The 16,050-nt window shown below is 37.5% G+C and overlaps 1 protein-coding gene across 13 annotated transcripts in view; it reads right to left on the reverse strand.

The window, feature by feature from the left end:
- Positions 1 to 16,050, reverse strand: part of CCDC7 (coiled-coil domain containing 7) — a 337,256-nt gene that overhangs the window by 311,074 nt on the left and 10,132 nt on the right. For all 13 annotated transcript variants that reach the window (XM_073885468.1, XM_073885465.1, XM_073885467.1 and 10 more), the window contains exon 4: positions 4,730 to 4,813. In XM_073885468.1, coding sequence (XP_073741569.1) covers positions 4,730 to 4,813 — 84 coding nt within the window. The remainder of the gene's footprint in view (positions 1 to 4,729; positions 4,814 to 16,050) is intronic.

Genomic DNA, 16,050 nt, shown 5'->3' on the forward strand with positions numbered 1-16,050 from the left:
ATAGCAGCAATGTCCACAATAGCCAAACTGTGGAAAGAGCCAAGATGCCCATCGACAGATGAATGGATAAAGAAGATGTGGTATATATACACAATGGAATATTATGCAGCCATCAAAAGGAATGAGATCTTGCCATTTGCAACGACGTGGATGGAACTGGAGGGTGTTATGCTGAGTGAAATAAGTCAATCAGAGAAAGACATGTATCACATGACCTCACCGATATGAGGAATTCTTAATCTCAGGAAACAAACTGAGTGTTACTGGAGTGGTTGGGGGTGGGAGGGATGGGGTGGCTGGGTGATAGACTTTGGGGAGGGTATGTGCTACGGTGAGCGCTGTGAATTGTGCAAGACTGTTGAATCACAGATCTGTACTTCTGAAACAAATAACGCATCATATTTTAAGAAAAAAGGAAAAGAAGAAGATAACAGGAGAGGAAGAAAAGGGGAGTATGTCAGAGGGGGAGACGAACCATGAGAGACGATGGACTCTGAAAAACAAACTGAGGGTTCTAGAGGGGAGGGGGGCAGGGGGATGGGTTAGCCTGGTGATGGGTATTAAAGAGGACACGTTCTGCATGGAGCACTGGGTGTTATGAACAAACAATGAATCATGGAACACTGCATCAAAAACCAATGATGTAATATATGGTGATTAACATAACAATAAAAAAATTAAAAAAAAAGAATAAACATTCTTAAAATGTCTATGCTACCCAGAGCAATCTATACCTTCAATGCCATCCCGATCAAAATTCCAATGACATTTTTCAAAGTGCTGGAACAAACAATCCTAAAATTTGTATGGAATCAGAAAAGATCCCAAATCGCCAAGGAAATGTTGAAAAAGAAAAACAAAGCTAGGGGCATCACGTTGCCTGATTTCAAGCTATATTAGAAAACAGTGATCACCAAGACAGCATGGTACTGGCACGAAAACAGACATATAGACCAATGGAACAGAATAGAGACCCCAGATATGGACCCTCAACTCTATGGACAAATAATCTTTGTCAAAGCAGGAAAAATCATGCAATGGAAAAAAGACAGTCTCTTCAATAAATAGTGCTGGGAAAATTGGACAGCTATATACAGAAGAATGAAACTCGACCATTCTCTAACACCATACACAAAGATATACTCGAAATGGATGAAAGACCTCAATGTGAGATAGGAATCCATTGACATCGGCCACAGCAACTTCTTTCAAGATACATCTCCAAAGGCTAGTGAAACAAAAGCAATAATGAACTTTTGGGATTTCATCAAGTTAAAAAGCTTCTGCACAGCCAAGGAAACAGTCAACAAAACAAAGAGGAAACCCACAGAATGGGAGAAGATATTTGCAAATGACACTACAGACAAAGGGATGATTTCCAAGATCTATAAAGAACTTCTCAAACTCAACACCCAAAAAACAAATAATCAAGTCCAAAAATGGGCAGAAGACATGAACAGACACTTCTCCAAAGAAGACATATAAATGACTAACCGACACATGAAAAAATGTTCATCATCATTAGCCATCAGGGAAATTCAAGTCAAAACCTCACTGAGATACCACCTTACACCAGTGAGAATGGTAAAAACTGACAAGGCAAGAAACACCAAATGTTGGAGAGGTTATGGAGAAAGGGGAACCCTCTCACACTGTTGGTGGGAATGCAAGTTGGTACAGTCACTTTGGATAACAGTGTGGAGGTTCCTCAAAAAATTAAAAATAGAACTACCCTATGACCCAGTAATTGCACTACTGGGTATTTACCCCAAAGACACAGATGTAGTGAAAAGAAGGGCCATATGCACCCCAATGTTCATAGTAGCAATGTCCACAATAGCCAAACTGTGGAAAGAGCTGAGATGCCCTTCAAAAGATGAATGGATAAAGAAGATGTGGTCCATATATACAACGGAATATTACTCAGGCAGCAGAAAGGATGAATACCCAATTTTTACATCAGCATGGATGGGACTGGAGGAGATTACACTAAGTGAAATAAGTCAAGCAGAAAAAGTTAATTATCATAGGGTTTCACTTAATTAGGAACCTAAGGAATAACATGGAGGATATTAGGAGAAGGAAGGGGAAAATGAAGGGAGGGAAATTGGAGGGAGGGACGAACCATGAGAGACTATGGACTATGAGAAACAAACTGAGGGTTTTAGAGAGGAGGAGGTTGGGGGAATGGGTTAGCCTGGTGATGGGTATTAAGGAAGGCACCTACTGCATGGAGCACTGGGTATTATATGAAAACAATGAATCATGGATCACTACATCAAAAACTAATGATGTATTGTATGGTGACTAACATAAGATAGTAAAATTAAATTAAATTAAAAAAATAAAATCCTTGAGGAGAACACAGGCAACAACCTCTTTGACCTCAGCTGCAGCAACTTCTTCCTAGAAACATCGCCAAAGGCAAGGGAAGCAAGGGCAAAAATGAACTATTGGGACTTCATCAAGATAAAAAGCTTTTGCACAGCAAAGGAAACAGTCAACAAAACCAAAAGACAACCGACAGAATGGGAGAAGATATTTGCAAATGACATATCAGATAAAGGGCTAGTATCAAAAATCTATAAAGAACTTATCCAACTCAACACCCAAAGAACAAATAATCCAATCAAGAAATGGGCAGAAGACATGAACAGACATTTTTCCAAAGAAGACATCCAAATGGCCAACAGACACAAGAAAAAGTGCTCAACATCACTCAGCATCAGGGAAATCCAAATCAAAACCTCAATGAGATACCACCTCACACCAGTCAGAATGGCTAAAATTAACAAGTTAGGAAACGACAGATGTTGGCGAGGATGCAGAGAAAGGGGAACCCTCCTACACTGTTGGTGGGAATGCAAGCTGGTGCAGCCACTCTGGAAAACACTATGGAGGTTCCTCAAAAAGTTGAAAAGAGAGCTACCCTAACAACCCAGCAATTGCACTATGGGTATTTACCCCAAAGATACGAATGTAGTGATCTGAAGGGGCACATGCACCCCAATGTTTATAGGAGCAATGTCCACAGTAGCCAAACTAGGGAAAGAGCCTAGGTGTCCATCAACAGATGAATGGATAAAGAAGATGTGGTATATATATACAATGGAATATTATGCAGCCATCAAAAAAATGAAATCTTGTCATTTGCAATGACATGGATGGAACTAGAGGGTATTATGCTAAGTGAAATAAGTCAATCAGAGAAAGACAAGTATCATATGGTCTCACTGATATGAGGAATTAGAGAAACAAGGCAGAGGATCATAGGGGAAGGGAGGGAAAAATGAAACAAGACAAAACCAGTGAGGGAGACAAACCATTAGAGACTCTTAATCTCAGGAAATAAACGAAGGGTTGCTGGAGTGGAGGGGGGAGGGAGGGATGGGGTGGCTGGGTGATGGACATTGGGGAGGGTATGTACTATGGTGAGCACTGTGAATTGTGTAAGACTGATGAATCACAGACCTTGTACCCCTGAAACAAATAATACATTACATGTTAATTTAAAATTTTTGTAGATAGTATTATATACATATTATAGGCAAAAAGTATTTCCCAAAATAATTAAATATACTAAAATGTAGATGGGGATGCATATGGATTCTGAAATAAAAGTAACTTTGTTTTGTTAGTCTTTTCAAAAGGTAACATTTGGGACAGTAAAAGGCAGTAAGACCAATAGATTATAGTTCCAAATGGAATCAAAGGACTTTTGGAGCCAGAATATTAGACAGTAGTACTTTTACCCTCACTCAATAGTGTATACCAAATAGTATGTACAGTATTATTTCATTCTTTCTAAATCTTTATAACTTTGGAAAATCAGGAAGGGAAACAAAAATATGTTAACAGTAGTTGGTTATCATGGGGAAATAGGATTATGGTAATTTTTGTTTTCTTCTTTATGCATGTCTTTTTTGAAATTTTCATTAATTATGACATATTACTTTTGTAATATAAATTACCTTATTTGGATGGAACTGGAGGGTATTATGCTAAGCAAAATAAGTTAGAGAAAGACAAATACCATATGATTTCACTCATACGCAAAATTTAAGAAACAAAACAGATGAACATAGGGGAAGGGAAGGAAAAATAAAGTAAAATAAAAACAGAGGGAGGTAAACCTTAAGAGACCCTTAACTATAGGAAACAAACTGAAGGTTGCTGGAGGGGTGATGGTGGGGGATGGGATAACTGGGGGATGGGTATTAAGGAGGGCACTTGAAGTAATGAACACTGGGTGTTATATGCAACTGATGAATCACTAACTTCTACCCCTGAAACTAATAATACATTGTATGTTAACTAAATTGGATTTAAATAAAAAAATTTTTAAAACACTAAAATATAAATACTGTTAATACTATGTTTTCATTTGTAAATATGAAAATACTAATGACCTAATCAATGCTGTACTTAAAGGAAAATTCACAGATCTAAATGCCTACATTAAGAATAAAAAATAAAACTTTCTAATGCCTTTTATAACTCCTTAAGGCACTGTATTTAGACTAATACTGCTGAATGGATTATCACATTCAAGTTCTAACAACCAGTATAGCTTTAAATATTGTATTACTAAAATTGTTATTAACAACAATTAATGATTTTAATAAATTAATATACAATTTATTAATACAAAATTTATTAACATTACTAATAATTTAAATCATTAAAATAGTAAATATTTTATACTTGACAGTTTACACAGAATACATACATTATGTTCTTCCTTAGCTGCTTCTTCTAACTGAGCAGCAAATTGTGAACAACATCTCAAGAATGAATTCAGATCATCCCCAACCTTTTGAAAAGAATAACAAAAAAAAGTTACTTTCATTTCAGAATCTATATGCATCCCCATCTACATTTTAGTATATTTAATTATTTTGGAAAATATTTTTTGCCTATAATTTCTGTCCCTTCAAACTTATAAGGCAAGAAATCATGCTCTAAATGCTCTACTAGCAAATTCTTCCAGAAAGTGAAAGAGAGTACATTCTGGGGACTGGCCCATTAATGACATATATCCTGCTATGCCTCTTTTATTCTCCCCTGCACCATTGCAGAAAAGCAAGCATCCCAGATTTAAACTCCTGAAAGTTATGAATACCCAAAAAAAGGTAGCCACTCTGTACACAGAAATATATAAAAATATCTCCTTGTGTTAGAAAATGAATGCTCATTATGACTTCTGAATATAATTATACTTGCCAAGAGCTGTAGTCTTTTACCCTCACTCAATGGGCAAATGAACACTTTGAGGAAAAAATAGTGGCAAATGAAAATATCACAAGGACTGAATATTTTCGAGTAGAGCAGTGATTTGTAAATCAGAGACAACCTATGATACACAAACCTCAGATGCTTATATAGAGTTAGGATTCTCACAGAATGTTTTCCATGAGGAATATGTTCATTTAACATCACATTTTAAAACATACTCACAGGCTGATACACTTTTTTAAAAATATTTTATTTATTTGACAGAGAGAGACACAGCGAGAGAGGGAACACAAGCAGGAGGAGTGGGAGAGGGAGAAGCAGGCCTCCCGCTGAGCAGGGAGCCCGATGCGGGGCTCGATTCCAAGACCCTGAGATCATGACCTAAGCAGAAGACAGACGCTTAACGACTGAGCCACCCAGGCGCCCTGCACTTTTTTTTTTTTTTTTTTTTGTCATGAAAAAGACTTATACCCATATAGGAGAGGGGAAAAAACTGAATTAACCATTCAGGAGAGTGGGAAAATGAATGAACTAGGTTTACTAATTACAAATATAAAATGAGACTATAAGCATACCTGGGGATTTTTTCTTCTACTCACATTCAGATGCCACAAATATAGAGAAGATGGTGATTGATTTGATCAGGGTTGCAGTTTAACAAAATACAATCAATATAGCATGGCAGGGCAAGAAAGTACATATGCTTGGGAGCAATAATAATAATGGACCATGGAATTTAAGCTAGGTAAGTAAGACCACAAGGAGGATTTGGGGCAGTAAAAGGCAGTAAGACCAATGGATTATAGTTTTGAATGGACTCAAAGGACTTTTGGAGCCCGAATATTAGACAAAGTGGGAAAGATAAGAGGTAGTGACCACAGATTAAGATGATTGAAACAAATTATGGAAAAGTTAAAGTTATTGGTTATGACAAAGACTAGAGGATATCATCTTGTCAGTTGCTGAGATAGGATAGAAGACAAGATCATTGGAGGAAAGGAATTCAATGAACTGAGATGTTGGATTATTTGCAAAGATCATCGACATGGATATCAAAATCATCAAAAATTATGACCATAGTGTTGTGAGACAAGTATATAATAGTCTTATAATAGTATCACTTATACTATTATAATAGTATTTTAATGATCATTATAATAGAGACTATTAGTTGCCTACTAACAGGACCTCAATTTTATTGGGGATGCCAACATGCATAGCTAGTAATAATAATAATAAGGGCACCTGGGTGGCTCAGTCGGTTAAGTGTCTGCCTTCAGCTCAGATCATGATCCTGGGGTCCTGGCATCAAGCCCTGTGTTGGGCTCCCTGCTCAGCGGGGAGCCTGGCTTCTCCCTCTCCCTTCCCCACTCCCCCTGCTTGTGTTCCCTCTCTCACTGTCTCTCTTTCAAATAAATAAATAAAATATTTAAAAAAAGACAATAATAATAAAATTTCCAGCCTCCTTTACCAATAAGGGTAGCCTCATGTCCCAATCAGGCCAATGAGACAAAAAGAAATTGTTGGGCAGCACTTCTAAAAAGATCTTTAAAAAGGAAGTAGAAATGCCACTTATGATTATGATGTGAAAAGGTATGAGAGGTATTCACTTTGGTGTTAACATCCAGAAAGGACGGGGTACCTGGGTGGCTCAGTCGGTTAAACGTCTGCCTTCAGCTCAGGTCATGGTCCCGGAATACCGGGACCGAGCCACACATTGGGCTCCCTGCTCAGTGGGGGGTCTGCTTCTCCCTCTGCCTCTGCTCCTCCCCCTACTCATGCTCTCTCTCGATCTCTCTCAAATAAAAAGAAATTTAAAAAAAAAGAAAATTAAACAACCAGAAGGGAAAAATATATAAAATTATATAATTATCACCCCTTTCCTTGAGGATACTGAAAAGGAGAGGATAGGATAAAAATCTGATGAACTGAACTCCACAGAAGAACACTTTATAAATAAGCAAAGAACCAAAGACATATCCATACCTAAGGGAGCATGGTGGAGAAAGAGTGCTTGGTCTAGTGTGTGCAAAGTGTGTCAAGTCACCCAAGTCAAAAAGCAGGCCCACCATTGACAAACAGAATTCAGAGGATGAAGAAAAACCAGCCGAGCCCTTGACAGCCATTTAGGCTAGCAGATAGACTGGAATGAGAAAAGCTCCCCAAGGCAAATCACTCAACTCAACCATTTTTCTTCTACCAAACCCCTCTCCATTTGAATTTTGCTAATATGGTAGCAGAAAAGGAGGCTTACATTCCTTAGGAATGGTCACAATTAAAAAGTCTGACAATACCAATTTTGGTAAGGATGTACAGCCACTGGAACTCTCCTAGAGAGCTGGTAGGAACATAAATTGTTTTGCCACATTGGGAAGTAGTTTGGCAATTGCTCATAAAATTAAACATATACTTATAAATCACCAGTCCTATTCCAAAGCAATTATCCAAGATGAATAAACACATATGTCCCCACAAAGACTTGCACACAAATGTTCATAGAAACTTCATTCATATGGAGGGGCACCTGCACCCCAGTGTTCATAGCAGCAATGTCCACAATAGCCAAATTGGGGAAGGAGCCAAGATGTCCTTCGACAGATGAATGGATAAAGAAGATGTGATATCTATCTATCTATCTATCTATCTATCTATCTATCTATCTATACATATCACATATATACATATGTATATATATATATATATATATATATACACACATACACATGGATATATATATCTCACACATATATCCATATATGTATATCACATATATCCATATGTATATCACATATATCCATATATATCTCATATATCCATATATATATCTCATATATCCATATATATATCACATATATCCATATATATATATATATATATACACACACATACACATGGATATATATGGATATATGGATATATATATATACACACAATGGAATATCACTCAGCCATCAGAAAGGATGAATACTTACCATTTACATTGACCTGGATGGAACCGGAGGCTATTATGCTAAGCAAAATAAGTCCATCAGAGAAAGACAATTATCATATGGTTTCACTCATATGTGGAATATAAGAAACAGTGCAAAGGATCATAGGGGATGGGAGGGAAAACTGAATGGGAAGAAATCAGAGAGGGAGACAAACCATGAGAGACTCTTAACTCTAGGAAGCAAACTGAGGGTTGCTGGAGGGGACATGGGTGGGTGAATGGGGTAATTGGTTGATGGGCATTAAGGAGGACACGTGATGTGATGAGCACTGGGTGTTATACACAACTGATGAACTGTTGAACACCACATCTGAAACTAATGATGTACTATGTGTTGGCTAATTGAACTTAAATTGAAAAAAAAAAGAAACTTCGTTCATAACAGCCAAAATAGCTACTGGATCCAACAACCTAAATGTTTATTAACTGATGAATGGATAAACAAACTGTGGTATAGCCATACAATTGAATATTCTTCACAATAAAAGAAACAAACTACTGGTACATACAACAACATGGATGAATCTCAGAAACATGATGATGAAATAGGGAAGACTAGATACATAAGGCTACATATTATATGATTTTATTTATAGGACATTCTAGAAAAGGCATAAGTATAGTGATGGATCAGTGGTTGTCTGGAGCCAGGGTAGGAGAGAATTGACTGTAAATGGAATACAAGGAGGCTTTTGGGGATAATGAAAATGTTTTAAGGTTTAATTGGCATTTACACAACTATAAAAAACAGGAACTTAGAAACAGAGGAATCTCATCCTGCATGTTCTTGTGGTAATTGTATTTTGAAGCTCTGCCAGGATTGAACCAAGATGTGAACCAAAACTTTAAAATCAGAGTTCAAACTCTTGCCAGCTAAAATACTGGCAATATCAAAGAAACCAGCCCCTCAGGGGAAGCAGCAATAGGAGAGATTATGGGTTAGACAAATCAGGCAACAATTCAACTTAATTAAAATATGGACCAGTTCCTGCTCAAATCAATTCTTGTAGGAAAGAGAATTATTAGCTGTTCATCCTAAATGCCAGAAGGGAAACACTAAGCATTCTCTAGAAAATAAATATTGTACCACAATTTCCAATGTTTTTCTAAATCTAATACTTGGGATCCAATAAAAAAAAATTACAAATCATATGAAGGACCAGGAAAATACAATCCATAATCAAAAGAAAAAAATAGTTGAAGTAAACACAGTGATGACCCAGATATTGGAAATTAGCAGACAAAAACTTTTAAAACTCTGTGACTGAAAAAAGAATTTGCAGGAAAAGATAGGTAGACTAGGTGAATGGTGGATAGTAGCAGGAGAAATATAAAACCCCCTAAAAAGTAACCAAAAGATAATACTAAATATGAAAATTATGATATTTGAAATACAAATTTCATTGGATAGAACAGCAGATCAGACACCACAGAAAGGATTGGTGAATTTGAAGACAGGATAACATATATTGCCCAAAATGAAGCACAGAAAGAGAAAACATTGAAGTAAATGAAGAGAGTGTGAGTGACTTCTTACACAGTATCAAGCAGTCTAATATAGGTGTAATTAGAATCTCATAAAAAAGGAGCAGAGAAGCAGTGACATATCTAAAGAAATAATAAATGAAAATTTCCAAATTTGTTGAAAAACATCAACTCACAGATTCAGCTTGATGGACTCTGAACAGAATAAATATACAGAAAGCCTCAGCTAGGTATACCTTGTATCATACTGCTAAAGGCCAAAGATAAAATCTTTAAAGCAGTCAGAAAAAAATAGGGCAACAATAATATAACAACAATAGCACAAAAAACATAAGTGAGGTGAATGTTATTATACTGTTATAAAGTTCTCACATGAGAAATGAAGTGTATATTAATTCAAGATAGACTGTGATAAGTTTAAATACATGATGAATCCCTAGAGCAAGCACAAAAAAAAAATTGCCTAAAAATAAGAAAATAAAATGAAATGCTAAAAAAGACAAAATTAACTCAAAATAAAACAGAAAAGAGTAAAGGAGCAAAGAAGATATGGGACAAAAAGCAAATAGCAAGAAAGTAGACTTAATTCACATTATTTCATGAATGTTTCATTATAATAAATTAATTATATGGCAATACATTTAATTGTATCAATTAAATGTAAATGAACTAAACCTATTAAAACACAGACACTGTCAGACTGGATAAAAAAACAGATGCATCTATATGCTGTTTCAAAGAGGTACGGTAAATAAACATACTTTGAAAATAAAGTTTGAAAGAAGATATAACACAATAGAGGGAGGAGCAAGATGGTGGAGGAGTAGGAGACCTAAATTTCATCTGGTCCCAGGAATTCAGCTGGATAGGCATCAAACCATTCTGAATACCTATGAATTCAACAGGAGATCGAAGAAAGGAATAGCAACAACTCTCTGAACAGAAAAGTGACCACTTTCTGGAAGGTAGGACGAGTGGAGAAGTGAATCTGAGGTGATATTCGGGAAGACAGACGCCGGGTGAGGGGGCCTCCGTCGGCGCTACTGGCAAGTGATAGAGCCGCAGAGCACAAAATCGGAACTTTTAGAAGTCGGCTCTGCTGAGGGATGTCACTCCAGTGGCTAAGCGGGGGGTAGAACCTTTGCTGGGTCAGTGTGGTCTCAGGACCCTCAGGGTCACAGGAAGACCGGGGGTGCCTGAGTGCAGCAGAGCTCCCAGGTATCGGAGCGGGGAAGCCGGCTACAGAGACGGAGCCGAGGCGAGAGCTCTCAGCTTGGGGTTGCCATAAACAGTGATCTGCGGCCCAGTTGGGCCACTGCTCCTCCAGCAGGGACCCAACAAGCGGCAGATCTGGGGAGACTCCCCTTCCTTCCCGGGGAGGAGCGGCGCGGGAGCCCACCACAGGGATCTGCTGGGTTTGGAGACTCCACATGGGGTCGGATGCCAGAGATAGAAACAGCTCAGTGACAGTACAGGTGAGCGCGGAGTGCAGCTGGAGACTGGAGACACGGGAGTGATTGATTGCTTTTCTCTGGGGGCACACTGAGGAGTGGGGCCCCGAGTTCTCAGCTCCTCTGGGACAGAGATTGGGAGGCCGCCATTTCACTCTCCTCCTCCAAAGCTGTACGGAAAGCTTGCAGGGAACAAAAGCTCCCAAGAGCAAAGCCAAGCAGATTACTTAGCCCCACCTGGCAAGGGCGGGGCAATTCTGCCTTGGCAAAGACATTTGGGAACCGTGGCAACAGGCCCCTCCCCCAGAAGATCAGCAAGAAAAGCAAGCCAAGACCAAGTTTACCAATCAGAAAGGCAGAACTCCAGAGCTAGGGGAATACTGCATATAGAGTTCATGGTTTTTTTCCCATGATTCTTTAGTCTTTCAAAGTTAATTTTTTTAACTTTTTTTTAAATTTTTCTTTTTCCCTTTTTCAACGAACATCTTATCAATCACTTTTTTAAAAAATCTTTTTTATTTTTCATTTTTAGAGTCAATTCTATCCCTTCATAGTAGTTAACCTTATTTTTGGTGCATATATATATATAAGTTATTCTCTCTTTAAAATTTTGGGATACAGTTTCTTCTAAGAGAACAAAATATACCCTAAATCTCTAGTGTATGGCTTTGTTCTAGTATCCTGCCTGATCACATTCTCTCCCTTTTTTTTTTCTTAAATTCTCTTCTTTCTTTTTTCAAACAACTTCTTATCTTATCAATTCCTTTTATAAAATCTTTTATACTTTTCATCTTTACAGTCATATTCCATCCCTTCATAGTATTAACCCTTATTTTTGTACATATATAAGTTTTTCTTTCCTTAAAACTTTGAGAGGCACTTTCTTCTAACAGACCAAAATATGCCCAAAATCTAGTGTGTGGCACTGATCTATGCTCCAGCCTGATAATATTTGCCCATATTATGGGTTTTTTTTGTGTTTGTTTTTATTTTTTTCTCTTTTTTTTTTTTCCTTTCTTTTCCCCCAGTTTCAGGTCTCTTCTGATTTGTTTTGAGTATATTTTTCTGGAGATGTTGTTACCCTGTTAGCATTTTGTTCTCTCATTTATCTATTCTCCTCTGGACAAAATGAAAAGACAGAAAAAAATCACCTCAACAAAAAGAACAAGAGGCAATCCTGACTGCCAGGGACCTAAACAATACGGACATTAGAAAAATGTCAGAACTAGAGTTCAGAACGATGATTTTAAAGATACTGGCTAGGCTTGAAAAAAGCATGGAAGTTATTAGAGAAACCCTTTCTGGAAAAATAAAAGAACTAAAATCTAACCAAGTCGAAATTGAAAAGGCTATTAATGAGGTGCAATAAAAAATGGAGGCTCTAACTGCTAGGATAAATGAGGAAGAAGAGAGAATTAGTGATATAGAAGACCAAATAATGGAATATAAAGAAGCTGAGAAAAAGAGAGATAAACAACCACTGGATCATGAGGGCAGAATTTGAGATAAGTGATATTATAAGATGAAACAGTATTAGAATTGGGATCCCAGAAGAAGAAGAGAGAGAGGGATAGAAGGTATATTAGAGCAAATTATAGCAGAGAACTTCCATAATTTGGGGAAGGAAACAGGCATCAAAATCCAGGAGGCACAGAGAACCCCTCTCAAAATCAATAAAAATAGGTCAACACCCAGACATCTAGTAGTAAAATTGACGAGTCTCAGAGACAAAAAGAAAATCCTGAAAGCAGCTCAGGAGAAGAGATATGTAACCTACAATGGTAGAAACAGTAAATTGGCAACAGACCTATCCACAGAGACCTGGCAGGCCAGAAAGGACTGGCATGATATCTTCAGAACACTAAATGAGAAAAATATGCAGCCAAGAATACTATATCCAGCTAGGCTGTCATTGAAAATAGAAGGAGAGATAAAAAGCTTCCAGGACCACCAAAAACTAAAGGAATTTGCAAACACTAAACCAGCCCTACAAGAAATATTGAAAGGGGTCCTCTAAGCAAAGAGAGAGCCTAAAAGCAACATAGACCAGAAAGGAACACAGATGATATACAGTAACAGTCATGTTACAGGCAATAATATGACACTAAATTCATATCTTTCAATAGTTACCCTGAATGTAAATGGGCTAAGTACCCCAATCAAAAGACACAGGCTATCAAACTGGATAAAAAGAAAAACAACACCCATCGATATGCAGTCTGCAAGAGACTCATTTTAGACCCAAAGACACCCCCTGTTGAAAGTGAGGGGGTGGAAAACCATTTACCATTCTAATGGACACCAAAAGAAAGCTGGGGTGGCAATCCTTATATCAGACAAATTAAATTTTAAACCAAAGACTGTAATAAGAGATGAAGAAGGACACTATATCCTACTTAAACGGTCTATCCAACAAGAAGATCTAACAATTGTAAATATCTAAATGGGAGCAGCCAATTATACAGGGCAATTAATAACAAAAGCAAAGATACACATTGACAACAATACAATGATAGTGGGGGGATTTAACACCCCCCCCTCACTGAAATGGACAGATCATCTAAGCAAAAGATCAACAAGGAAATAAAGACTTTAAATGACACACTGGACCAAATGGACTACACAACATATTCAGAACATTCTATCCCAAAGCAACAGAATACACATTCTTCTCTAGTGCCCATGCAACATTCTCCAGAATAGATCACATCCTAGGTCACAAATCAGGTCTCAACAGGTACTAAAACATTGGGATCATTCCCTGCATATTTCCAGACCACAATGCTTTGAAACTGGAACTCAATCACAAGAGGAAAGTCAGAAAGAACTCAAATACATGGAGGCTAAAGAGCGTCCTACTAAAGAATGAATGGGTCAACCAGAAAATTAAAGAATTTAAAAAATTCATGGAAACAAATGAAAATGAAAACACAACTGTTCAAAATCTTTGGGATGCAGCAAAGGCAGTCCTAAGAGGAAAGTATATAGCAATACAAGCCTTTCTCAGGAAACAAGAAAAATCTCAAATACACAACCTAACCCTACACCTAAAGGAGCTGGAGATAGAACAGCAAAGAAAGCCAAAACCCAGCAGGAGAAGAGATATAACAAAGATCAGAGCAGAAATCAATGAAACAGACACCAAAAGAACAGTAGAACAGATCAACGAAACTAGGAGCTGGTTCTTTGAAAGAATTAACAAGATTGATAAACCCCTGGCCAGACTTATCAAAAAGAAAAGAGAAATGACCCAAATAAATAAAATCATGAATGAAAGAGGAGAGATCACAACCAACACCAAGAAATACAAACAATTATAAGAACATATGATGAGCAACTATATGCCAGCAAATTAGATAACCTGGAAGAAATGGATGCATTCCTAGAGATGTCTCAACTACCAAAACTGAACCAGGAAGAAACAGAAAACCCGAACAGACCTATAACCACTAAGGAAATTGAAGCAGTCATCAAAAATCTCCCAAGAAACAAAAGCCCAGGGCCAGATGGCTTCCCAGGGGAATTGTACCAAACATTTAAAGAAGAATTAATACCTCTTCTTCTGAAACTGTTCCAAAAAATAGAAATGGAAGGAAAACTTCCAAACTCGTTTTATGAGGCCACTATTACCTTGATCCCCAAACCAGACAGAGACCTCATCAAAAAGGAGAATTACAGGCCAATATCCTTGATGAACATGGATGCAAAAATTCTCACCAAAATCCTAGCCAATAGGATCCAACAGTACATTAAAAGGATTATTCACCACGACCAAGTGGGATTTATCCCTGGGCTGCAAGGTTGGTTCAACATCAGCAAATCAATCGACATGATACAATACATTAACAAAAGAAAGAACAAGAACCATATGATCCTCTCAATAGATGCAGAAAAAGCATTTGACAAAGTACAGGACCCTTTCTTGATCAAAACACTTCAGAGTCTAGGGATGGGGGTACATACCTCAATATCATAAAAGCCATCTATGAAAAACCCACAGCAAATATCATTCTCAATGGGGAAAAACTGAGAGCTTTCCCCCTAAGGTCAGGAACAGGGCAGGGATGTCCACTATCACCACTGCTATTCAACATAGTATTAGAAGTCCTAGCCAGAGCAATCAGACAACAAAAAGAAATAAAAGGCATCCGAATCGGCAAAGAAGAAGTCAAACTCTCACTCTTTGCAGATGATATGATACTTTATGTGGAAAACCCAAAAGACTCCAGCCCAAAACTGCTAGAACTCATACAGGAATTCAGTAAAGTGGCAAGATATAAAATCAATGCACAGAAATCAGTGGCATTCCTCTACACCAACAACAAGACAGAAGAGAGAGAAATGAAGGAGTCGATCCCATTTACAATGGCACCCAAAACCATAAGATACCGACGAATAAATCTAACCAAAGAGGCAAAGGATTTGTACTCAGAAAACTATAGAATACTCATGAAAGAAATTGAGGAAGACACAAAGAAATGGAAAAACGTTCCATGCTCATGGATTGGAAGAACAAATATTGTCAAGATGTCAATGCTACCTAGAGCAATCTACACATTCAAAGCAATCCCTATCAAAATACCATCAACTCTTACCATGAGAGACTATGGACTCTGAAAAACAAACTGAGGGTTCTAGGGGGGAGGGAGGTGGGAGGATGGGTTAGCCTGGTGATGGGTATTAAAGAGGGCACATTCTGCATGGAGCATTGGGTGTTATATGCAAACAATGAATCATGGAATGCTACATCAAAAACTAATGATGTAATGTATGGTGATTAACATAACATAATAAAAAATTAGATTAAAAAATAAATAAATAAATAATATCATCAACTTTTTCCAAAGAAATGGAACAAATAATCCTAAAATTTGTATGGAACCAGAA

Source organism: Callorhinus ursinus, unplaced genomic scaffold (genome assembly GCF_003265705.2).
Source record: "Callorhinus ursinus isolate GAN/ISIS: 27379988/994484 unplaced genomic scaffold, GSC_fseal_2.0 scaffold62, whole genome shotgun sequence".
NCBI lineage: Eukaryota > Metazoa > Chordata > Mammalia > Carnivora > Otariidae > Callorhinus > Callorhinus ursinus.